The sequence below is a fragment of the Fusarium mangiferae genome (assembly GCF_900044065.1).
Source record: "Fusarium mangiferae strain MRC7560 genome assembly, contig: FMAN_scaffold002, whole genome shotgun sequence".
NCBI lineage: Eukaryota > Fungi > Ascomycota > Sordariomycetes > Hypocreales > Nectriaceae > Fusarium > Fusarium mangiferae.
Window position 1 is genome coordinate 731021 of NW_024573922.1, and position 24691 is coordinate 755711.

The window sequence follows — 24691 nt, forward strand, 5'->3', positions numbered from 1 at the left end:
TATGAGGAGATCTAAGGCGCCCGAGGTCATGGCAGAGATACATGGAACAGGAGCGAAATACCGAAGATTGGCCGTTTATCGCCCAGATTGACCGTTCAAGGCCTGTTGGTGCTTTGGACATGTCGATTATCGTTGTTGATTAATGTCATAAAGACATCTTGGGTCAATACACTAGATAGAGAACAATTCAGCCTTCGGACAAGCAAAGTCCCTTTTACCCATAATGTTGTGAATGGATACGTAGGCTCCTCTCGTATCTATAGGAGCAAGCCTTGATGATATCCATCAATAGTTTAGCCTTCACCAGCGTCCATTATAAAATAAGAGATTAAATTTATAGGAAATCATTGTACGAATGTTTGTTTCTTAGTTATGTACTGTCAGGTCTTCACTATTCTTCTCCTAAGCCTTGGAGATCATGATGGATCCCACGGACCCTTCCTCAACCTTATGTTCGCCTGCATCGAGCTCCTTGCTATCACCGGACAAATCGCCCGCAGAGTATACAGTCAGCTTGGTACCTGAAGAAACACGAATGAAACGAATAGCATCAGGCTTTAGTCCAGCCTCGGTCAAGAATTCTTCGTTAAAGTTACCGAGCCCAAGGCTAACACCCCGACCAGTCGCACTAGTAGCAGAGAACACGGACGCACCAATCTTAGGCTGAGGGACAGGGATTCCACCATCGAAGGTCAACTTGAGGACATACGCGAGTGACTCGGCCGGCTGAGCTGGCAGCGAAATCTCGAGAGCATCCTTGGTCTGCTTCCAATCCGGGACCTGCTCGTATTCGCCAGCCTTGTCGCCGAGAAGCTCGACAGACTTCAGGCTCTTGAGATCAACCAAGGCATCGGAGCCAAGACTGGCGATAGAGACGTGTTTATCGTCGGGCCAGCCAAGAACCGTAGCGTAGAGAACGTTGGCGTCTTTGTTGCGAGTGAAACGGATATCGCTGCTGTTGCCCTGTAAAGGTGCCGTGAAAGATCCACCAGTGACTTGGTTAGGGCCTTCGCCGTAAATATCCCAAGCGCGAGTGCTGAAGACAGACTCTCCGTAACGGCCAAGGAAGTCTCCGATATCCTGCAAGACCTTGAGCTGCTCGTCAGGCAAAACACCGACTGCAGTGGGAGAAATGTTGAGGAGCATGTTGCCATTCTTGCTGATGCGGTCAAGTAGCGAGTGGACCATGGCCTTGGAGGAATAGTACTTGATGCCAACTGTGTAGCTCCAACTTGAAGCACTGATCGCGTCATCAGTCAGCCAATAGGGGCGCGTGATGTTGGCTGGCCCGCCACGCTCATAATCACTGACGGTGGACGTGTCGCGGAATCCCACGTCAAAATGCTTATGGGTCGTGACGACCTCTTTGTTCCACTCAACAGCGCGATTGAAGTAGTATGCGAGAAACTCCAACCGTTTCTTCTCAGCAACAGCACACGGGCCATCGAAGTCAGCACAGTAGCCAGGACTGTCGAGTGAGAAGTCGTTCCAGATGATGTCAGGCTGCACGTGGTCCAGCATCTCTCTATGCTTGTCAAACCATAGCTGGTCTGATTCCTCGCGTGAGAGCTGCCCTAGTAGTTTCTTCAAGCTCGTATCGTTGGTCTTTGGTGCCCATTCATAGAAACCATTGTAGTTGTAGGCTTGATGCATGGCCACTACAAGCTTCATACCATTCTTGCGAACGAGACCAGCCCATAGCTTGACCAAGTCTAGTTTAGGACCTCGCTTTACCGAGTTCCACTCATTGACCTTGCTATCCCACATGGAGTAGCCATCGTGATGCTCGCCAACCGGGCCAGCGAACTTTGCGCCCGAAGCTTTGACAGCTTTGATGATAGCCTCGGGATCAAACTCGCCACCCTTGGAGCTAAGAACAGGCTTGAACTGGACAAAGTTTCCTTTGAGATCATCAGCACCATTGATGAAATTCGCGTAGCCCCATTCCTCGGGAGGCCCGTAAGTCTCGGTATGATGTTTGCGTTGGTCTGAGCCTGGCTCATACATGTTGCGTGGATACCACTCGCTGGCGTACTGAGGGGTTGTAAAGGCTCCCCAGTGCCAGTAAACGCCGAACTTGGCATCGCGAAACCATTCGGGTGAGGCGTTGTGTTTGTCGGTGGACTCCCATGTTGCTTCGTATGGGCCTGAAGCTTGAGCAGCAAGGTTGATGGGAAACAGACTGCCCGCAGCAGCTGCAATTGCGGTTAACTTGGTAGATAAAGTCATTATGCCGATGTCAAGTATCATCTACAGGTGGTGGCTGCGATGTACGGTATCGAGAGACTACAAGCTTCCGGGTGTTCACAAAGGGCTCTTTTATATCTATCATTTATCTATGAACATGTCATGTGCATAGGCAAAACACAGGATCAACAATCTCATTGCAACCTCGTATACTGCAACGTTGATGTTCACGGGCAGGAATTGTGCAGCTGGACCGAAACGGGCCGTAATACAATGTCTATAACCAGCGATCAGCATGCAGGAGATTCGTGCGGATATCGTGCCCTGGCAATCTTGGGCGCTAAAACTGCTTAACGAGTCACGTTATAGAGACTACAGGAGGGATAAAATATCCGACGTTTAATTAGAGGTAATGTGTTGTTTTTACCGATAGGCCGAGATTTATCTCACCTAGTGGCGAGAGGTAGATCGCTTCAAATCAATCCATCAATTAAACTAGTGGTAGAAGATCAAACTGGTTTAAAGTTCTCCTAAATATACTAAACTTGCTTACTTCGGTGCAAATTGGCTGGTTGTTACAGAATTATATTCCGACTAAAACTGTTATTTATCCGGGATCATCGTTCGAAATCAAGCGAAAGCCCTGCTGCATTTACCGTTATTACGACCTTGGACATTCGAAATGAGTATCATCCCCGTACCCCGCGATACCCCGCAAATGACCCATGCTTTACATCGGAAGATTGAGCTATTTCTTTGACGTCACAAAAAATGCCGAACTGCTTACTCGTTCTTGACTTCCATATAGAAGGCTTTTTTGAAGAATTGCAGATGGTTAAATAGCAGAGTTCTATGAACCATAATGCCGTAAATTGGGTGTGGCAATTATGTTTAGTGGCATATCAACATCAAACGATCCAAGCTGTAGACATGCTTCCTAGGTAGTCAGTCAATTGGACAAGAGGCAAAAAAGAACAATGTGCTACCATGCCACTGTCAAGCAAAAGATAAACCAATCGACGCAGGCCTGATTCGAACAGACGCCTCCGAGGAGAATAGATTTCTAGTCTATCGCATTAGACCACTCTGCCACTGCGCCTTAGATGATTGGATAAGAAGACTTGCAGCAAAACCGCAATATGATAGATTTAGCAAGATTGTGTAGAAGGAAAACAATTCACCCGCAAAAGTCACTGTACTATCAACAAGTTCATTGTGTCTCCGTTAACAATCCAGACCTGAGACACGAGGTAAGACGCGAGATTCGAGGTAGGCGCTGTTTTTAGCTATGTAGAGAATCCACTAACCAGATCCTGCACACCCAAAGTCGCTAATGCCCGATGCCTTTCCAACTGCATTACCAACACAGCTTTTCTGAAAAACCCCGGTACGAAACCTGGCAGTCCACTCAAGACCATCTTCTCCGATGCCATAGGTGAATTTCCATATGTCAGGCAGTAGTGAGCAGCCTTTGATTTCTTTTTTGAGAGCCTCGCCATGGTCTGAACTTGCCCAGCCTTGGCCCCATACCCAATACTCATTGAAGGTGAACTTGTACGTGCTGTCGCAACCAGCCTGCTTGCCATACCTAGACGGCGAGCGCAGAGAGCCAGGGTATACTTCATAGGTAGCGTCACCAACGATAGTTTGGCCACCACCTTTATAATCGGAGGGGTCATTGTCGACGCGGTAACAGTTATCCATAGTCATCATGAGGTATTTGACACAGTCAGTTACGCTGTGCCCTTGATCCAGACTCACAGACAGTGTGACCTTGTTCGGTGTATCAATGTTGTATGTCCGTGAAAGCGCGGAACCTTGTCGGCGAAGACCAAGCGAACTACCAATCTCAGGGCAGAATTCATCTTCGATCAGATGCTTGACTTCTTCCTGCTCAACGTATCTATCGGTCTCAAGGCCGCTGCACTTAACGGTTTCTCTCGGGTTATTCTCCTCCTACACGCCATTCCAAAGAACGCGAATGCTGGGGTAACGCTCCCAACTGGCTGCATCCGACTGAAGGAAGGCTTTAAGATTCTTCACGAGGTTCCCGTCGCTAGTATCAAACGGGACTTTTTCGTACGAGAGAAGATTGGCGATCTCGCCGGCGACTTGTGGCGCGGCTATGTAGGCTTGTTTTAGCTGTAGGAGACTTTTGGTGATGTCGATGGGCATACCATATGATGTTTCTGCTCGTTCAACTGGGTCCTTGCTATCTCTTGGCAAGCATTCGATGGGATCACCAACTGCATGTAGAGTTACATGAGGGCCACCTTTTGAAAACTCGGACCGATTCCCCGTAGAATCCACTGAGCCCACCACGATCAATGGCAAGTCAGGCCCTTCCATCAATGGGGGATATTCATCTACCTCAGGTTCTTCAAAACCTTCCTCGGTGTTCCCTGATATACAAACAAGCGGAACATCCATGGCGAATAGCTTTTGGAAAAGCTCTGTGAAGTCTGGCAAATTATCATCCTCCTCCCAGTCTTGGCCCAACGTCAAAGACATCGTAACAACGCTCTTCTTCTGACGCTCGGGGTGGTCTTCCAAGTCCGCCAAGATAAGCTCCAGCGCTGCTTGGAATTCTTCAGACGTGACTTCGTGCATTCTAACAACGATGAGTGTGGCTTTTTTAGAAACACCAAAACGCGTTCCAAGGGCTTTGCCGGCGCCACATGTACCATGTGAATGCATGTCTTCGTCGTCCTCGCCTTCATCATCGTCCTCAAACCAAGGTTTGTCTCCATTTTCCATAGCCATGTCAGTCAGAAGATGCTGTGAAGCAACATTCCGAAATTCCTTCTTTAGTTAGCCACATGAAAGAAAAAGTGTCTTGCTCCAGTGAGACATTACCTCTCGCTGTGCCTTAAAGGCTACGCCGGTTTCAACATAATACAGAAAACTCTGCCCGCCACAGTGGCTTTCATGCACATAGTTCTTGAGGTCCCGCAATTGTGGTATTGTACTATACAATAAATGAGTAGCCAAAAGGATGGGTTGTTAGGTCAAGTCATTTACCTTGGCTGACTGATAGATACCAACTCCGTAGGAGCCCCGGATTGTGTTTCATATAGAATCTCTTGCTGTGCTTGAGATTCTAGGCTGTGTGTGGATTTTATACCAAGGCGACATCTCCTGCCCCTCGGAACAGGCCGGACGCCTTTCACTCCATGGATAGCTTTAACTTGTGCTACTTGTTCGTTGGACAAATCGGCTGTCCATTTGCTTAATTTGCCATCTGAAACGCTATTGTATGGATCACAATTATGTTCTCCAAGCAATCTCGCGAGAGAGGCGCCTGTCTCAGCACATTGCTCTTGATTTTCGCGCTCAAGAGGATCGATGTAGTACCGGCCTGCCACATATCTACGGTTCAGATTGTGGAGGTTGGGCTGCACGGATTTGACACCGTCAAGGCTCTCAACTTGCGATATTTGGTCTCTGGATAAGTAAGCCTTCCACATATAAATACTCCTCTGACCTATCATCTGTGCCTCAATATCGGTTCCAAATAGTACGTCAAGGGATTTATTCGTCGCTTTGCATTGTCCTTGGTTCCCAGGATCAATCGGTAGAATTATGTATCCTGACCTTTCCAGGTATTCTTGTCGCTGCAATATTGCAGTCTCGTACGTTGCAGCCTCTAACCGTATAACACGTTCGAAATCAGGCCGTCGTCGGATGGTTGAAATTTCACCGCTGGTGGCACTTATCGTCTTTGAAATTGTCTGTTCATCAATGTCTACCCAGGAAGAAAGATCTTCTCTTGCAAGAGCATTTGGGATGAGATCAACGTTCGTGTTTGCATCAGGACTCCGGCGGAGGAATACAGTGTAGAGCAATCCACCACGGTCGGAAGAACTAGAAGTAGTTTTATTTGTGTCAGTGGTATTTGATACTGAACACAGTACCAAAATCAACCACGGAAAGAGAAGGACGTGTAGTAACATGGTAAGGAATGGGGTTTGCCAAGTTGTGTTTCTCGTGTCATATCAGGAAAATGATATAATCAAGGGAGCACTTCGGACGTATTATACAAGCGGCTGGCAAATATTGCGGTCTTACCTGGATTCGTCTGCCATGGCCTGCAGTCAGTTCAAGATGACCCGTAACGCCTCGGTAGTTATGGAAGTGATAAGTGAAGCGGATGGAACGGGCCACCAGCCAACCTTGTACTAAGGAGCTCTTTATTTATGCTCTCTCATGTACAAAGGCTGCAAAGTATAATTCGATATCGGGCACTTCTCGGCCAAACAATTCAAGGTCACGCCACCAAAATTGGTTACCAAAGGTTAGGTGCCACTGGCCGCGTCATGCATGGTGTACTCATGGCTGTTCCCAGTGTCCAAGAAAGCAGCAGTTCAAACGCTGCATAAGGCCATCCAACAATATATATTAGCTTGGCTAGATTAAAAAAAAGCAATTAGTTAGCTTCTCAATCTATGCTTGGACTACTATTGCTAGGGCGACAGGTCGAGGTTCTAGGCGATAGGAACGAATGGCACAGAATCTCGCATAAAGTTTTATGGGTATCATATTGCCGATAAGTGCTATGTCAGTGGAGCTTGCCACAAAGAGTCATTCATCATCTCTATGATGTACCATCGTACAAGTCCATGCACGGCCAAATGATACATCGGCAGTTCCAGGCCGGGACTTCGAACCTTCACTTGCGGCAGTTGTCTGTATTTCTCTTAGCGCAAAACGTCTTGGCTTCTCGTGCTGACTTCTAGAGGCCTTTTTTATTTCTTTCCTCTGTCGTCACAAGAGTGCCAGGCTCGTGTCGAGAGTCCAGTGCAAAGCACCAATGAAGATATGCTTTGTAAGAATGGTTTAAAAAGTAATTCTATGTAATTTGCCGTTAGGAAAGCGAGAAATGTCATTTAAGGACATCGTGAGATGTAATGACGTATAACAAGACTGACAAGATTTCTTTAATGTATTTGAAAGTCTACAGAGTGATACTAAGTCATCACTTGTTATCCCATATGAAATACAAACTAGCATCATTGGTTCCTGCAGACGGATAAACCGGCATCTATCCGATAGGCGGACTTTGGTAATGAAAAGTGACGCTGCTGAACGATGGGTCTGATTTTGCCAGGTGTAATACTTACCTGTGGTTGCATCAATTCATCGTATTTGGCTCAGGGACGAGAGCTCTCCTCCCTGACGCGGCTCTGCGGACTGAAAACACCCCTTCAACAGCTGTAGCCTGTTTCGCTTCTTCCGAAGACAGCATTGCCGTCCAGTGAGATATCCTGCCATCTGCTAGTAATCGAGGGACCACATTGGCCCCAAAGAGGTCCTTGAGAGCATTGCCTGTGGCTTTGCAACGTTCTTGATAGTGTATCGCTATTGGCCTGATTATCCTTCGCTTCCTCGTTGCAGAAGTTTCTGACTCTTTGAGAAGATACTGATCTAGAGGAACAATAGATCTGACGCCCTGGATCTTTGCAGCCAGCGGCACCTGATCGCTCGTTGAGTTGACTTTCCAAAGGCCGACGTCATGAGTTCCGAGTTCCTGAGGTTGCAACTGATCTTGGAAAATGTCTTTGAGTGAAGCATGTGTAACACGACAAGCGTCTTTGTCCCTGCGATTCGTAGCACGAACGACGTAAGGCGCCTTGGGTGAATCTTCCTCTGGTTCTAAGTCGTCTTCTAAACTTGTTGCTTCGATTGGTGTTATCCGTACAATATCGCGGTGACTCTTGATCTTTTCTGCTTGCTTGGGCGTCGCTTCGATGATATTGGACTTCAAATCTTCAGTGGCATTTTCCCATGGGGGGAAGCTGTTACACTGGATAGTGTGTCTGATAAACTCTACAGCCGAGACATCTCTAAGGTCCTTTCCAAGGAACACAAGGAAGAGATGCTTCTCAGAGGTGGGGGAGTCTCTACTTAAACGGTCTTCATTAGCCTCGCTCGCGATACAGGCTGTACAAGTGGAGTAGGGTCTGAACAAGAACCCGCTAATGCGATTTCTGCAAATCCAAGTACAGTTCGCCTCTGGTGTGATTTTGTCTTTTGTGGCAAATATTCTGCAAGATACAGTGCAGCAAATAAAAAGAACGGTGAATACTTACTCAGATTCTTGTTCTGACATGATCGAGGAGGAAGACAACGCTTGAGGTTATTTGGTCTGTGCTGTTGATTGTCTTTGCGAAGTTCGTTGACCTAGAGGTCCACGATGATGTAAAGAGTGGGAAATTGAAACAGAGATTTTTCGATGGCTAAGGCCAAAAAACATTTACTCGTCACGAGTAGCGTGTAGCCCCTTAAGTAGGCTTCTGTCTAAGGCTTCCAGAGTACGCGCGTGCCCCTCCGTGAACTTGGATCAAGTCCACAAATCAAGATTGACGCCGTATGTCATGCGTTATGGCTTTGAAAGCCACGAAAAGTAAGTTAATGATATCAAAATCAATGACCATTAGTTGCGATCTACGGGCGGTGAGAGCAGGACGTATATGTGCCTCCAGGCTTGCGTATGTTACAATGGCTGCCTGCTCTTGAGTGAAAAGGCTGGGAAGATGAGATATATGATCATCTGGTGAGGCAGCTGAGCCTTTAAAAGAAGACATGAAACATGATGTCTTGAGAAGGACGGAAGCAGGGAGAAGATATTGTCTGCATGGGGTCACATCCCCGTAGGCATAAGATGGAAATTTATTCAAAGTCCAACATAACTCCAATTCGCTTTCGGAATGAGGATGTGTACTGGAATCGCTCTTGGTGATACAAAAGTTTACTTATTGCCCGTGACTATCATTCCGTTTACAAACTTTGAGACTCGTCATGCGGTCCACGCCACCAAGTAAATTGAGGCTTCAAACTCCAGTGGCTACGACTCAGTCATGTGATCGGGGAGAATCAGCCTCGTCCAACAATAACCCGAGATATGATGGCATCTTCAATCAGTAACCCAATGACGAACGAAAGAGTGAGAGACATTGGTTCACAACACACGTGAGTGCATCGGGATGTCGGGCTATCTGGACCCGACCTAAAAACCGATTCTCAAAGGAGACTTTTCTAGCCAATGAGAGACAAGTGAGAAACCGGGCCACGTCATTCTCGTGGATGGCCAATTTCATTGAAATACGAGCCGTGCCTAGTAATGATTGGGAAGGTCAGAAGTGCCGTTATTCAAGTCCCTGGTGATATCAAAGCCAAGCCTCCTCCCCACAATCTCGGGAGAATTGACGACGCGGGGTTGAACGCGGGGTTGCATCCTCTCCAATTGAAAAGCAGCGGCTGTGAACAATATCTTGGCGAACAAGGGGTTTGACCGATTCAGTTCCAGTCCGAGCCACTTCGCCAAGAACACTCAGGTGAGAACCTGGGATACAATCGTGTGAGAGTAAAATCGGTAAGATCTCCAGTGCTCATATAGCATGCCTTGAAGTCCCGTCCCTGTTGCTGGATTATCCTTACCATTCAATTTAGACCTTTTTACTCACAATGCATCTGTATAGGATTGCACTCGCATTTACAAGCCTGATGTCGGCTGTTTCCGCCATCACGGTCAAGTCAACCAAACAGTGGACTATTGGCACCGATGTTCAAGGCTCCCAACGACTCAATGGCGTGAGCTATCAAGATGATGCTCTCATTACATATGGAGATTATCAATATGTCACTTTTTACGAAACTACCCCGGCGGGATATCTCAACCATTTCGTAAAGGTGGGACGCAGAAAGCTTTCGCCCAGTGTCGGTGACTGGGAGTTTCTCAGTATCGATAACTATATCCAGAAGACAATGGATGGCCATAACATGATTTCTATGGGTATCTCTGGGGATGGAAAGATTCACCTCAGCTTTGATCATCACGTAAGTTGAAACCAAGACTGGGGATTGTTTCTGACTCTTGAAGGATGTTCCTATTAATTACTGCATCTCGAAAAACGGTATCGCAAAGGATGTTCCTTCAAAATGGACTTCAGATCTCTTCGGTCCTGTCGTCCATGAACTTGTCGGGTCTCAGGGACCTTACTCGCCACTGACGTATCCGCGATTCCAGCCTCTGAGTAACGGTGACCTTCTACTGGAATTCCGAATTGGACAGTGAGTACTACCGTTGTGTCTTCGAGCCCAAGCTAACAGCTGTAGCTCTGGTTCGGGCGACAGTTACATCCACCGCTACAGCACATCCACTGGGAAGTGGCAAGCCTACGGAATGTACATTCAAGGTGACAACAACAATGCGTACATCAACGGCCTAGATTACCTGGACGGAAAGTTGTATACTTCGTGGACCGTCAGAGAAACGCCGAATGCTGATACCAATCACGGTGTTTATTTTGCCTACTCGAACGATGATGGTAAGACATGGTTCAACACGAATGGTACGAAGTTGTCAAAACCCATTTCAACATCTGATGACAGCACTTTGATCTGGGATGTTCCCCAAAACAGTCGCATGGTCAACCAGGAGGGACAGCTCATCGACTCCAAAGGCCGATTCCATATTCTGATGAGAGACCGGTTGTCTGGCAAGGGCCAGTACCAGCACTATCTCCGAAAGACTGACGGTAAGCTATCGAAATTCTTTCAATCAGCGTCGCTAAAACTTTACAAGGAACATGGACCAAGAATGCCATCAGCCCCGCTGGCCTCAACGGGCCTGACTTGTACGACCCAAGAGGCAAACTTGCAGGCGACGTGAGCGGAGAGTACTTGTTCGGTATTCTCCCTGATCCAGTGAAGCAATCGACTGGCATTTACGTCGCTACCGCTTCAAAGGATTTCAAGGACTGGAAGAGTCTGGCTGAGATCCCGAATACATCGACCGAGCCCCTCTTTGATAAGACAAGACTTCATGAATCGGGAATTTTGAGCGTGTTTGTGAGACAAGCGGGCGGGTTTCCTAATCGCAAGTTGCAAGTATGGGATTTTGAGCTTGACCTATAGTCATATACATCAGTCAACTGGTTTCTCTGCCTGTTGTTTGAGTCCAGTAGATTGCATCATTATATCTTGTTCCTGCATTCGCCTATGCCTCATCTCTGTGGCAGATTGCGCTACTGACAGCCAGTGACGTATTATCTTTAATGTCCGAAGTTTAAAACGAACTTCTTTTTTCTTCATAGTTAAGTATTATCTTCATATTGCTGAGTTATTGGCTACTGGCAGAATAAACTCATTGCTGCCTCGGATCTTATGTCAGATACCAAAATACCCCGCTCCGAGCGGATCCGACACCATTCATGATCAATCCACGTTTTATTCACGAACAGACTTCATTTCATTTCATTTCATTTGGTCGGCGCGAACGGAAGTTTTCGGTCTTTGACTTTCCTATGAGACGAACTCTACTCAAAATGCAGGCAATCATTCAGAAGCAGATGGAAAATGCCATCGCGCTAAGGAAACCAGGCTCCTCACTTTCGTGGCGACCCGACGAGCCTTGGAAACAGGCTCTGTACAGATGGAGCAGCAACGCGAATGAATGGCAGCCACTTCAAGCATCCGAGCCGTCACCAAACAGAGCAAAAGCCACAAAGCTAGCTATTTACAGTTGGAACATCGATTTCATGCTCCCTCATGGCGACAGCCGAATGAACTCAGCGCTGAAGCACCTTGAAGAGCTGAGTCGCCAGCATCGGTCTGACGACAAGACAGCGGTTGTCATCAACATTCAAGAATGCGTACCATCTGATTTGGATCTGATTGGCGAAAAGAATTGGATTCGGGATGGCTTCTACCGGACAGATGTTGATACTGCCAACTGGGCTTCGGGCGCTTATGGTACAACGACGCTAGTCGATCGCCGACTTGATGTCCTGTCTTGCTTTCGAGTGCATTACTCAGCGACTCAGATGGAGCGTGACGCCCTATTCGTTGACGTAGAGGCATCTGGTCAGAAGCTTCGACTTTGCAACACCCACCTCGAATCACTTGCACTGGAACCTCCACGCCGCCCAGCCCAAATGCAGCTCATCGCTTCACACATGCAGGCCGACGACATCTCCGGTGCTGTCGTCACCGGCGACTTCAACGCCATTCAACCATTCGATAGAACTCTACACACAGACAACAAGCTTGAAGACGCATACCTCAAACTCGGCGGCACAGAAGGTAACGGCAGGGACGATAACGAAGGGTATACATGGGGACAGCAGGCTCTACCACAACTGCGACAGCAATTTGGCTGCTCACGCATGGATAAGGTGTTTTTCTGTGGTAATGCACTTGATCTGTTAGAGTTCGAGAGGTTTGGGGCTGATGTTGAGCCGGAGGAGTCGGAGAAGGATGCTCGGAAGGATCTGCTGTCGCTTGGCTTTGAGAAGCCGTGGATCACTGACCATCTTGGAGTCAAGGCAATTTTTGAGATCAGACATTGAACGAACACTGTATTTAACATGTCTGTGCCAGCACAGTTAGACATCTACGAACAATGAAACCAATTTCCCAATCACGATCAAAAAAGGAGAGATGATGTGGATAGTGTTTTATGTTCGTAAGCGCATCATGGTGGAGTTACTCAATTGACTGATAGCTAAAGCTTATGACATCTTATCAGTGGGTAGGGGAGTGAAGAAAATCCAGGATCTTGATCCCAATTGACAAAGCTACTGAGGTAACTTAGCATAAACTCAGGATACTTGTTGCCAAGCTTAGGATGCTTTTTACCGGTTTTATTTTAACTTCCTACCTTATACAAAGCTCTGGAATTTTCTTGCTCCCTGAGGAGAGGGTTGCATCTCTCAGGCACAGTCGTTGTAGTGGTGGCACTCTCCACTGGCGATCTTACAGAGCTAGCTTGGCCAGGTTTAGCGGAATGCCCTTGTTGTCAGCACTTGTCACCGATTAGTTCAAGCACTGCAGCTGGTTCGCATTTCGTTGATGCGAACCAGCCAGTCAGAATGAGTTTATACCGACATTTTACCCTGTCGTATTCGTAGGTTGCTGATCTCCTGGAGCTATAAAGTCTGAGGTCGCTCGGTCGCTCAAGTTCCCTTTTTATTAGGAGACCTCGATATTGACTCTCAATCGCCATGGGAAGTCCAGTATTGGAGTTGGTATCGCGGCCAGCCATTGCTGCGCCGCTCGTTCTTTTGACATCGTACATCATATATCAGCTTTTCCTGAAGCCCTCCAACTTGCCTGACCTACCAATCATCGGCGCACGCAAAGGCGACTGGTTTCCCATTTTACAAGCCAAGATTCGCAATTCGCTCAACGTCAAGGCCGCGCTCAACTCGGCGTACATCCAGTATAGAAACCAGGCTGCCATTTTCCCCTTGATCGACGGTGGAAACATCATTTATCTTCCACGATCAGATACAAAGTTCGCCAGTGAACAGCCTACCAATATGCTCAGCATGCATGAATCGGCACAGCAAGATTTACAGACGGACTACACTACCATGGACCCGTCCCTCACGCATGACCCCATTCACCTAGAACTGGTCACTACCACTCTTACTAAAGAGGTTGGAAATCTCATCCCAGATCTTGCTGAAGAGATCGATCATTCTGTCAGCAAGCAGTTGGGCAACAGTACAGACTGGTCCGAAATCTGTATAATGGAATCGGCGCAGAAGATGCTCAGTGGGATCACCAACCGAGCATTCCTTGGTCTTCCACTTTGTCGGAATGACGAGATGCTGAAGCTGGGCATCGCGTTCGCCCAGGACATTCCACTGTCGTCAATGATGATGAAGCTATTTCCGAGCTTCGTTAAGCCGCTAGTTGCTCCTCTTATAACCCGATCCAACAGGATTCACACGCGCGAGTTCGAGAAAATCCTTGAGCCGGAGATCAAGGCCCGCCTAGAAGAATACGACTCGCAAGACGAACACGTCAAGTCCGATCGGAACGACTACTTGCAGTGGTTGATTGAGCAGGCCAAGGAGATTGGTAACCCAAAGAACTGGCAGGTCAGCGCGCTGGCTCAACGTGTTCTGCTACTAAATTTCGCTTCCATTCATACTACGACTTTTGCAGTTACCCATGCGCTGCTTGACATTGCTTCATCGTCTCCCGATCTTATTCTTGAACTTCGCGACGAGGTAGAGAATGTACTGAAACAACACGATGGCAAGTGGAACAAACGCGCTGTCGTTCAGCTCGAAAAGGTCGACTCGGCAATTCGCGAAAGCCAGCGCAAGAACTCCATCGTCTCAATCGGGGTTTCTCGCACCGTCGTAGCAGAAAAAGGCGTGACTTTTCCATCGGGTACGCACGTCTCCAAAGGTCTGAGGATAGCTGTCCCAGGATATTCGGTGCTGCAGGACAGCGAGATCTACCCTGAACCTAAGAGTTATAAACCACTTCGCTTCTACGATGCGAGACAAAATGAGGCAGATGAATACGTGAAGAGTGCGCGCAATGCGTTGCCCACCGCGACGCAGGATTTCTTGGCGTGGGGACTCGGTCGGAACGCGTGCCCAGGCAGGTTTTTTGCGAGTAACGAGATCAAGATGTTGCTCGCTCACATTTTGCTGAACTACGACATTGAGCACTTGACTGAGCGACCGCGAAATACTTGGATCGCACAGAATAGGATCCCTCCTATGAAAGCGACGCTGAGGATTAGGAGGAGAACTCGATCTTAAGTTGCCACCCATAATGTAGCTAAGTACTGTAGATGAAGAATGCGAAGACCAGAGGAGGAGGATTCGCTTGTTGGGAACGATAAAATCCACGTGACATCGTGTTGTTTTCCTGACACGTCCGGCTATGAAGCCCTTCCCCATCCTGCCGACGCGTTTTATGGTGATTTGATCATTCACTCCTATAGTTAGTATTCCAGGAGGAAAGAAAACTCAGAAGCTTGACCCTAAGCGACAGCATTATTTAGGTGAGTCTAGCCTAAGCTTAGGGAGCTGTTCACTAAGTTTATTTTGGCATCCTCTTTTCAAGTCCTGAGTTTTCATGCTCCCTGAGGTGACTCTCAAGTTATTCTCCCAACATGGATTCAAACTCCAGCGATACCTCATACCTCTGGCAAAGGCCCCCCAGTGGCATCTGGGAGAGACACATCGACGAGTGCGAAAGCTTTTACTGGCTTTACACTAAAAAAGGCCACGGCTGTTACCCCATCACTGCCTGCGCGTCCTTCCAACTCAAGATCTCTTCCAACAATGGTCACGGCGACGATATCGAATCTCTAAAGAATGCTTGGGTCTTTCTTCGACATAAGCACCCGACATTGGGGTCCCGTATCGAACATGATGACGAGACCGGCAGGTCTAAAAGGATCTTCAAGGCCTTTGAGAATAATGAGGATGTTGATGCTTGGCTGAGCTCGACCTTTCATATCATAACCATCGATAAAAGCGCACTCGAGTGGTTCAATAATGATGCTCCCATCTTCACTGTTCCAGCCGTCTACATCGTCCTGTCCAAAGGAGATGCGAGCCACTAAACCCTGTTTCTGCGGTGCCCTCGCGATATCACCGACGGCGTTGGTATTTTGCAGCTTCTTGATCAGCTGTTTACTCAGGGTAATCGATTTTATACACAGTCAGAAAAGTATCCCTACCCGTTGCCTGACGATGACCTCGATACAAGATTGTCGCCGTGTCTTCGTGTCGCGGCTTCAATTCCCGATCCCTTATCCGAGGCGCAAGTCCAGCGTTTCCATGCAATCTCCCCCAAGAATGGGGAAATGTACAATCATCCAGGTCTGATGGGCTTGCCTCCAACTTCTTCCCCAGGGATTAAACCCGATTTCAAGGCCAAGCGCATCGCTGTATCGGTCCCCAAGGGGGTATTGGCACAGATACTGGCCGGCTGCAAGAAGTTTGGCTCTGGAGTTAGTTTGACTCATGTATTCGTCTCGGCTCTGGCAATAGCCCTCGCTGGGTTCCAGCCTCTCAAGCAGGAAGCATATACTGTTCGTTATGTTCTAATGCCTTATATAAGTTCTGAGGGGTGAAGGCAATAGCTCGAACAGACACAGCTCGGGTTGGACAGCAGAGAGGTCATAAAAGTGCCCATCTTGACGTTCTGTGCGGTGTTGGGCTGGCCTGAATTGGCCAAGAGACTCGATGGGGAATGTCCAAAATCCTATTGCAGTTTCAACTGCTCCCTGGAGCTGCCCATTGGCCTCCTCAAGATGCATCCGGACCGGTTCTTGCCAAGACTCTTCCCATGTTTGAGCACATGTTTTCCGTCTTTTGCTTTCATACTTCAAATGGGCAACAACGTCAGACTCATAGGCGATTGGCGGTTTGCTTTGAATAGTAGTGTAAGCAATTCTGTAGACACATGGCGCTGTCACTCCCAATTCCTCCACCAGTTTCATCCAATTTCTATACTGCCGTCCGAGATCGGAGTTGTGGGGAGTTTTGAAATAGATATTCTTAAATACTTCGCGCCCAATGAGTCGTGGATCCTGCTGGCGTGAGAAATTGCCGGTAGTCCCTGCGAGAGGAAGCGAACAGCGATAATGCAAAAGGCATTGGTGTTCAGTGGGACATTTGTGGGATACTTTGTCCACATCAACGTAGTGTATAAATGTGACGCTTCGAAGCCGAGCCACGACTTGGCGCATCTCTTCTTCTGAACGAGCGTAATCAGGAAAGTGACGAGACCTGAAGGAGAAAAAGAAGTAGCACGGTAAGAAGGCTACGTGGCATAAGCCTACTTTACGCGGGTCATGATCCCAAACGTCACTCGCAAAGTTTGCGAGCAGGGGCCATCCATCAATCTCCACGGTATCTAGCTCAGGATTAAGGAAGAACTTCCCTGGTATGAGGACTTGATCTTCACTGGGAGTTGCGTAAGTGTATGGCGGTGCTTGGCTCGAGGCTATTTTTTGCGGATTGTGCTCGGCGTTCTGCTCACTTATCTCAAGCGAATCCATGGTCGAGGGAGACTTCGTGACGTAGAGACAAGGAAGAACAACACGATAAAACCCTTGGGCGCTCGCACGAGACTCGACGCTCGTACTGAATAAGGCGCTGAGCTTTGGTGCTTGGTGCAAAATAGGTCGGCATGGCTGTATGAATTGCTGGATCCCACCAGTCATTCCACCGAGACATATCTTACCCGTGGATCGGTCGACGGTGCATAGCTGAACTTTAATGTATCGCTCACACGTCAGGCTTTGCTCCCAAATGATCTCTCTAAGCTCCGTAGGAAGTTTAGGGAACAAATGAAATATCGCATTCGAATTTGGGAACTTCGGGTTCAGGATGGTCGGGAGTTCGCCAGATGGCTTGACCTGGGGGGGCTGGTTTGAATCTTCCATGGCGATGTCAAGTGTTGCTAACGGAGAGAATTCAAAGTTGGAACTTATTGGGCGCATTGCTATTTTTATACCAGCGAGGGCCAAAAGTTACTTTTGCGATTCCCTGTCTAGCTTTTCAGTCAGAGTTTGCGAATCTGGGCCGACAAATAATTACGGCTTGACTACGGCCTATAAGGGTAACCTTTAGGCTGCAAACACAGGTAACAAATGAGAACACGGTATTCTTTTCCCTCAGTATAAGCTTTTACCCAGAAGCTTTCACGATGACCAATAGAGCCGACAAATAACAGAGTGACATTTTGCCATGAATAGAGCTGAGATAGAATGCTTGAAGTTAAAATATATATACGGTATTGCAGCTCACTTGATATTCGCCGGGCCTAGTTTATGCATGTGTCAGTCTGTTGCTCGATGTTAGTTTGTATGCGGATACTCCTGAGAGGACGATGACGTCTAGCATATCTCAAGCGCCATCAGAAAAAAAGGGCCAATCCTGTTAGTACTAGAGGCAAATACTTGACCAATAAGCATCTCTACAGTAATACAGTTTAAAATGTCACATCTCATTCTTGTTCTTGACTAGTCAGCCCAAGCCACGCATAAGCTAATAATCCTCCTGCCATGTTGAGCTATACCAGGCGCGCTGATCACCTACTGATTGGTCGCTGACACGACTCCACTAACCTCATTCTCAAAGCGATCGCATTCTCTCGACCGAGTATACGATCGCTTTCAGGCGACATGTGATATCACTTACTCGGCAATATGCTGTTGCCAGATGGGGAAGAAGAGGGGAAGTTGTAGATGTCATGTATAAAAGGCGATGCTTGACTGCATATTGATCAGTCTACAGAGAAGTTACATCCCTAGAAAGGCCATACAACCATGAAGACATATTCAATCTCAGTACTATTTATTCTTGCAATCTTCTTAGCTCTCTCAGAAGCCAGCTTCGATGGTAACATCAACTATGGTAGTCCCTCGCCTCGGCATACGCAGTTCGGCATCGATGTCGATCAAGTCCAACGCCGCTCCTGGAAGCGTGGAAACGTCGCATTCAAGCCTGAAGAACTAAACTTTACTCACGGTGTTGCATCAGGCGATCCATGGCCGAATAGCGTTATACTATGGACTCGAATTGCCCCAACTAACGTCTCTTCCGCTGACACCGCGCCGATTGATGGAACTGAGCCACTTTACAGCCACGAGACCAAGAAGTTCATAGAGGCTGATCCCAATCCTATCTGCCTGTCCTGGAAAGTCTTTCCAGTTGGCAAGGAGGACTCAAAGTCAGTTGTTAGCAGTGGGAAGGCTTATACTACCGCCGATATCGACTACACAGTCAAGGCATGTTCCGACGCAAAGGCCAAGCACTGGAACTAACCGATACCAGGTCGAAGCCAAAGGACTGAAACCATTGACGACATACAACTACCAGTTCACCGTCTGCAACTCGAAGAATTCCAGCCCTCTCGGAAGAACCAAGACTGCACCTCGGCCTGACGACGACGTATCGGAGATCAACCTGGCGGTCTTCTCATGCAGCGCATACTGTAAGAACTGAGACACTCGTTTACAAACTAAACCTGACCAGTCGAAGTTCCAGGATTTTTCAATGTCTACGGAAACGCTGCCCGAAAGGATAATCACGACTGGGTTGTCCATCTCGGCGATTACATCTACGAATACGGCACCTATACACTGTTCAAAGAGCGCGGCTCAATTCCGCAACATCCAACCTACTCGCTATATGACTACCGTGCACGCCACGGACAGGTCTGTTACTAGATACCCGTCAATCTTCAAGGCAGGCTCTAACGAGATATAGCACCGGACTGATCCTGACTTGCAACTGTTAGCCCAAAATTCAGCTTGGATTACAACTTGGGATGACCATGGTAAGATTTCCCCACGGCGTAAAAGAACTTCTGTCACTAATCTGGACTAGAACTCGCCGATAATGCTTACAGAGATGGATATGTCGACTTCTTCGACCAGCCCAACACCTTCAAGGGAGAAGGTCCGAAGGTAGCCACGGATGCTCGCAAAGCTAATGCTGTTCGCGCGTACTTCGAGTGGATGCCAATCAGGCAGACTGACATGGACGATGGCCTCCGTGTATGGAGATCATTTCAGTTGGGTAAGCTTATGGACCTTGTAATGCTGGACACAAGATTGTATGACCGAAGTAAAGGAGTCGACTGTAAGTACTTCCTCAGCTGCCGAAAGTTCTTCTTTCTAACTTCGAGCAGACGTCAACGAGAAGTATATCGAGAAAATTAGCGACAATCCAAGTAGAACTCTGATGGGAGGCCGACAAGAGAATTGGTTCTACCGTTCCTTGTCCGAATCCAAGGACAGGAACGCAACCTGGCGAGTGATCGGCAACCAGATCGTGTTCTCTCACATCAAAGGGGATGCAGCTGGGGGAGGAGATACATGGGATGTATGATTGCCATATCTTTCTCCGATCAAAGAGTCTGACTGCTAACTTCCAGTAGGGCTATATCGCGAACCGAAACAGAACACTCAATCATCTATATAAAAACAAGATTGACAACAACATCTTCCTGTCAGGTGATAGTCATATGAATTGGGTACACAATCACGCCAGTCGTCTCTTCGTAACGCAGCTGACTCTTGTAAGGTATCTGACTTGGCGTGGCTGGGCGCCAAGAAGTACAACCCCAAGACTGGAGAGGGTGCCATCGGGGCTGAGTTCGCAGGTTCCGCTGTCAGCTCTTGGGGTACATCTGGTCTCAAGTCTATTGAGCCTGATGCGGGAAAACTGGCTCGCAAAGCTATCGCCGAGAACAAGGAGCTGTTCTGGCAGGAGGGTTATTACCGTGGCTATTTTCACTTGTCAGTCTCTCCAAAGAATGTCTCAGCTCAGTTCTTTGGTAAGTCAAGCAACTATAATGAATGGTCGACATCAAGCTAATAGGAAGACAGGCTCACCATCCATTGCTACTCATAATGCTTGGGAGATCCCTTTAGCTAATTTTACAGTTCATGCTGGAGACAATCACATCCATCGGCCGAAGGATGGCGTCCAAGCTGAGTCTGGAGCCCTCAAAGCTGGGGAAATAAAGCACACAAACTTGACGTTCAATACTGAGACTGGGGTCTGGAAAGTTAAAGGCTTTGACAAGATGTACCTCAACCCAGAGCCTAGCATCCTCGGCTCATCCTGAGCAACGTGTTAATAGGCCTGAGAGAGTGGAAGGTAGCCTTGAGGTTTAGTAAAAGATATATTGCAGATAATCTAAAGGCTGGCCCTATATAATACGTTTTTCCTGTGTTGAAATTGTGTAGGCAACTGGTGTGCCGCCTAAACTAGGCTTGTAAGAGTGTTGTTTTGAGTTGATAGACCTCAGAGCTGATGCTCACATCACACGCCTTCCTCGTCCCTTGTTGAAAGGTAGATGAAGCATCGTAAGACGGACTCCAAATGTACATAGGAATAATAAAGAATCACCTTAACCCTTGTACTCCGTCACTTCAATCTCATCCTACCGCACATGGTCAGCAAACTTATAATAGCATTCAAAAGTTATTACTTACCTCAAACTCTCCAGGGATGATCAGACCGATGATAGCTCGTGTCTCCATGGATTTATGTTCCTTGACATATTGTTTGTACTCGGGTGCACCAGGACGAAGGACATTATCTGCCACAATATGGCTCCCCTTCCTGAGCAATCCGAGTGATTCGGCGACCTGGAGATCTGCGACGTACAAGTCTTCAACATGATCCAGAAAGAGCATATCCACACTGCTTAGCTTTCCTTCTTCCTTCAGTCGAGTAAGGGATTCAGCAGCCTTCCCCGTGATCACTTTTACGACGTCGGATAATCCTGCTAGATCGACAAGGTTCATTGTAATACCTGCAAAAACCGGATCGGCTTCGAGGCTCCAGTAGACGACGTTGTTCTTAGCGTCTTGGTTGTCTTTGTGTGCGTTTCTCAACGAATGTCCTAAGTATAGTGCTGAGTATCCAACGTAACCACCCAGCTCAACAAAGACACTGGGCTTTGTCTCAACAATAAGAGCAGCGATCTTTTCTGCTTTGTCTGGGCCAATGTTGATTAAGAAATCTCGCTGAGCGGCAAATTCATCCATGGCTTCGCAGATAGCCAGGGGATTGTTGCGCATGTTCGGGAAGTTTGGATGGTCATAAAGCCAGCGCAGAAGTACAGCTTCGCGACCATCATTCCACTTCAGAAGCCAGTAAGTCAGTGATTAAGCGACGATTTTAGATGTTGGACATACTTCAACGTATGCGTCTCCAAGCTCTTCCAGCTTTCGCATTGATGGATACTTTCCATATAGCTTCCTGCGTTCTTCCATGGTGATTCGATGGTAGTCAGTACAAGATAATGAAGAGACAGAAACCGGAAGGACAGGTAAGCAAAGAAGATGCCCCTTTTATTGTTTATCCATGCTTACACGGCTCGGACGGCAAGGGCAAGATGTGTGACATACCCTTGTTGATAATAAGCAAGGCCAAAGGCGGGGTTTGTCACAACATGTGGCACACCAAGTGTACCGAACATTTACTATCAAAATAGAAACTATTAGTAAAATCAATATTAGGTTGAAGATTCCAAAAGCCGATAACGATAATCGGTTGACATTTATCTGTACAATTCATCCTCCATGCTCCATTCTGTGCGGTAAATTCCATTCCTACTAGTAGACGCCGTTATGCACCGTACGCTGAGTCATTGGAACTTGGGCTTCAATCAGCCTGTTGGAAAGCCGCTGTAACTACTGATCTCTGCAATACTCATCAAGGAAGGAGCCTGACCCAAGTTCCACTAGGCTTGGCGTTAGGTCAAGGCGTGGGGGGCTCGACATCCACTGAGCGATTCCCCATATCTCATCGTGTGATACTCTCGCTTGGAACAATGGGTCGTGGATGGGATGATATACTACTACCCGGGCTGTCCTCTCTACTCAGTACTCTAGGACCTCTTTGTGACTCTTTGTGACTCTTTGTGACTCTTTGTGACTCTTTGTCCCTTGACGTGGCACTCAATTCCGCAAGTGGATAAATACCAGTCGCCTTGAGCTCATTCAACTCTTGCATGAGTTTCTTGAATTCGACCATTGTCTCAGGAGGAAGCCTCGGGTTTCTGGATTCAAAATTCGACGCATAACTTAGAATGGCATTGCGATATTGAATTCCATTTCTGACGACAGATCGCGAAAGATTCCCCTCGAATGGAATGACGTGAACACGGCAAAAAGCGAAAAGGTCCACTTCTTCGCCGTCAGTCCTCCCAACGGGAGTTCTATCAAATAGCATACCAGAGCTTTGCAATCGCGGAAGCGCCTGTGAGTCTCTGGATCTCGATCTTCACTGTCCATCCCACGAGTCCCAGTGTACAGGTTCAGGAGGGGGACCAGAACCGTCAAACTACTAGAATCAGACGAGATGCCCCATCTAGAGTAATTGACCATAGGAGACATTTCAAGCCAAGAGTGGCTATCAACTACAATGTGAAATTGTGACGGACTACCAAGGGCGAGTTGATACCCACCATTAGACACAAATGTTGTTAAGTCAAATACATGGTCGCATCTGGGACAAAAGAACTTTGCGGACTGGTTGCAAAGACGTTCCACCAAGATAAACATATCGAATGAGACACCGGGAACCGCAGAAGTTGACCAATTCTGTTGAGTAATAGGCATATTTATTTGTGGGTGCATGACCACAAACCGTTTTTGCTCAACAGGGAACCTGCCAGGCTTGTCGGAGAACATCACGACGAGCAGTCGGCACAGGCCCTGAGCGTGTCAGTCAAAGTGCTCCCTCAAAGCGATGCCAAATCATACCTCCCAGGTATCACGCATTTGATAGGGAAGGGCCATTGTGATACTAAAGGGGTTCTCGAATTCTAGGACCTGAATACTTATGACAGACATACTCATTGCTGACTCCAGCCTTCTCACGATGTTGTGTAATGGAAGCAGAATGTGAGCGTTACTCCAGACGAGACCAATGGTACCATTGCAATATGTCACGGCAGTTTTGATCCATCGCTCCAGGTGCTCAGTAAGGGTGAACAATCGGACACTTGACTTTTCAGCGTTTTGTTCCATCAAGCTTAGAGTGCCTTCTTGCTTTACCCGTGTCGAGCTCGTAGCAACCATGAGTCTTACGAGTCTCTTAGGCCTAGCCTTATGTTCGAGAAGGTAGGTCTTGATGTCACGAGAAGTGGTCTCCGTAGTTGTGATCAGTACCCGGAAATGATTGGCGAAAGGATCATTCGTGGTATCTTCTTGGGTCGGGCTCTCTCTACGTGGCTTCAAATGAAAGGAAATAGTTGCGGACGGATGGGTAACTTACTGATTCTGTATTGTTGACAGGGCATTCATCGCCAAGATCTCACTTGTTGGTATCGCGCGAAGTTCGTCCACTTCATGGCGAGCGAGAGCCGAGCAAGCTGCATCTAGCCTCTTTTATTTTCGTCTAGCAAAATCTGTGTGTCGAAATTGTTATCGTAACCCCTCATTTGGTTTTTCTCCCCCGAAGTCCTGAAAGGACCCGAGGCGTTGCAACGCAAATGCCCGGACTCTCTCGAGCCTGGCTTGCTCATCGACACGCCTCGGTATGAGACAAAATGCCTGATGGCAAACTTTCCATAGAGGCTCTAGCTCGATAGCTAGCCGCTGGGAGTGATGCGGCGCATGTCTATCACACTTCACCTTAACGACGATGGGTTCGATCAGGCCGACGATGGCGATCAAGTCGCCGATACTACCTCCGTCAGTGATTGTGCTGCTAAGGGATGAAGGCAATCATGGGATTATGGATGGTACCAATACCCAAATGATATTGCACCAAGGCTGATAAGGATTGAACCCCCCAAAAGGGACTGGCTTATCAGAGAGGCCTACAGACGGCGACAATTGGAGGCCGTTTCAGCGGCTGCACATAAGCTCGTTTCTTACAAGCAAGAAGAATGAACTTCGCGAGACCTGAGAGAAGAATACCATGACCTGATTGAGGGTGCGTTCTTAGCCAATAATAAGACAACACGGAGTGAGGCTTACTGAGGAGCCCAGTGCCTGGACGCCTTTGCAAGTTATCCGCGCTTTGGTGGCGGGGTTTCGCCAGGTGACTTCTGCCTCGGTAGGGGGCCTAATGTTAGCACGAATGTGGCTTTTCAACCCTGTAAATGGACCTATAGGAGGCTAGTGGCGAAGTCGTGGGCGCTTATGAGCTGACCATGCAGAGACGTTACAGAGCCTCGTCAACAAACTCCGAATCTCGTCACTTTGACA

The 24691-nt window shown here is 47.7% G+C and overlaps 10 protein-coding genes and 1 non-coding gene across 11 annotated transcripts; 4 read left to right on the forward strand and 7 right to left on the reverse strand.

Moving 5' to 3' along the window:
• Positions 1–402: 402 nt before the first annotated feature.
• Positions 403–2229, reverse strand: FMAN_06497 (uncharacterized protein; the record flags this gene model as incomplete). Its single annotated transcript, XM_041826714.1, has 1 exon — positions 403–2229. The coding sequence occupies one exon, from the start codon at positions 2227–2229 to the stop codon at positions 403–405; it is 1827 nt and encodes a 608-aa protein (XP_041677750.1).
• Positions 2230–3204: 975 nt separating this feature from the next.
• tRNA lies at positions 3205–3286 on the reverse strand. The gene has a single exon. It is a non-coding gene; the product is annotated as a tRNA-Ser (tRNA).
• Positions 3287–4143: 857 nt separating this feature from the next.
• Positions 4144–5678, reverse strand: FMAN_06496 (uncharacterized protein; the record flags this gene model as incomplete). Its single annotated transcript, XM_041826715.1, has 4 exons — positions 4144–4310; positions 4365–4989; positions 5044–5155; positions 5209–5678. 4 exons carry the CDS (start codon positions 5676–5678, stop codon positions 4144–4146), a joined length of 1374 nt encoding a protein of 457 aa, XP_041677751.1.
• A 1640-nt stretch (positions 5679–7318) lies between these two features.
• Positions 7319–8296, reverse strand: FMAN_06495 (uncharacterized protein; the record flags this gene model as incomplete). Its single annotated transcript, XM_041826716.1, has 3 exons — positions 7319–8127; positions 8191–8231; positions 8277–8296. 3 exons carry the CDS (start codon positions 8294–8296, stop codon positions 7319–7321), a joined length of 870 nt encoding a protein of 289 aa, XP_041677752.1.
• A 1394-nt stretch (positions 8297–9690) lies between these two features.
• Positions 9691–11103, forward strand: FMAN_06494 (uncharacterized protein; the record flags this gene model as incomplete). Its single annotated transcript, XM_041826717.1, has 4 exons — positions 9691–10023; positions 10067–10257; positions 10303–10724; positions 10772–11103. 4 exons carry the CDS (start codon positions 9691–9693, stop codon positions 11101–11103), a joined length of 1278 nt encoding a protein of 425 aa, XP_041677753.1.
• A 410-nt stretch (positions 11104–11513) lies between these two features.
• On the forward strand, positions 11514–12536 carry FMAN_06493 (uncharacterized protein; the record flags this gene model as incomplete). The annotated part of the gene is made up of 1 exon (XM_041826718.1): positions 11514–12536. One exon carries the CDS (start codon positions 11514–11516, stop codon positions 12534–12536), a length of 1023 nt encoding a protein of 340 aa, XP_041677754.1.
• Positions 12537–13190: 654 nt separating this feature from the next.
• On the forward strand, positions 13191–14753 carry FMAN_06492 (uncharacterized protein; the record flags this gene model as incomplete). The annotated part of the gene is made up of 1 exon (XM_041826720.1): positions 13191–14753. The coding sequence occupies one exon, from the start codon at positions 13191–13193 to the stop codon at positions 14751–14753; it is 1563 nt and encodes a 520-aa protein (XP_041677755.1).
• Positions 14754–16048: 1295 nt separating this feature from the next.
• On the reverse strand, positions 16049–17395 carry FMAN_06491 (uncharacterized protein; the record flags this gene model as incomplete). Its single annotated transcript, XM_041826721.1, has 1 exon — positions 16049–17395. The coding sequence occupies one exon, from the start codon at positions 17393–17395 to the stop codon at positions 16049–16051; it is 1347 nt and encodes a 448-aa protein (XP_041677756.1).
• Positions 17396–18280: 885 nt separating this feature from the next.
• On the forward strand, positions 18281–20589 carry FMAN_06490 (uncharacterized protein; the record flags this gene model as incomplete). Its single annotated transcript, XM_041826722.1, has 9 exons — positions 18281–18736; positions 18789–18948; positions 18996–19171; positions 19224–19293; positions 19344–19598; positions 19648–19841; positions 19897–19992; positions 20043–20295; positions 20348–20589. The coding sequence occupies 9 exons, from the start codon at positions 18281–18283 to the stop codon at positions 20587–20589; spliced, it is 1902 nt and encodes a 633-aa protein (XP_041677757.1).
• Positions 20590–20874: 285 nt separating this feature from the next.
• FMAN_06489 (uncharacterized protein) lies at positions 20875–21745 on the reverse strand (the record flags this gene model as incomplete). The annotated part of the gene is made up of 3 exons (XM_041826723.1): positions 20875–20907; positions 20960–21613; positions 21668–21745. The coding sequence occupies 3 exons, from the start codon at positions 21743–21745 to the stop codon at positions 20875–20877; spliced, it is 765 nt and encodes a 254-aa protein (XP_041677758.1).
• An 813-nt stretch (positions 21746–22558) lies between these two features.
• FMAN_06488 (uncharacterized protein) lies at positions 22559–23782 on the reverse strand (the record flags this gene model as incomplete). Its single annotated transcript, XM_041826724.1, has 4 exons — positions 22559–22660; positions 22709–23191; positions 23240–23702; positions 23754–23782. 4 exons carry the CDS (start codon positions 23780–23782, stop codon positions 22559–22561), a joined length of 1077 nt encoding a protein of 358 aa, XP_041677759.1.
• Between the last annotated feature and the right edge of the window lie 909 nt (positions 23783–24691).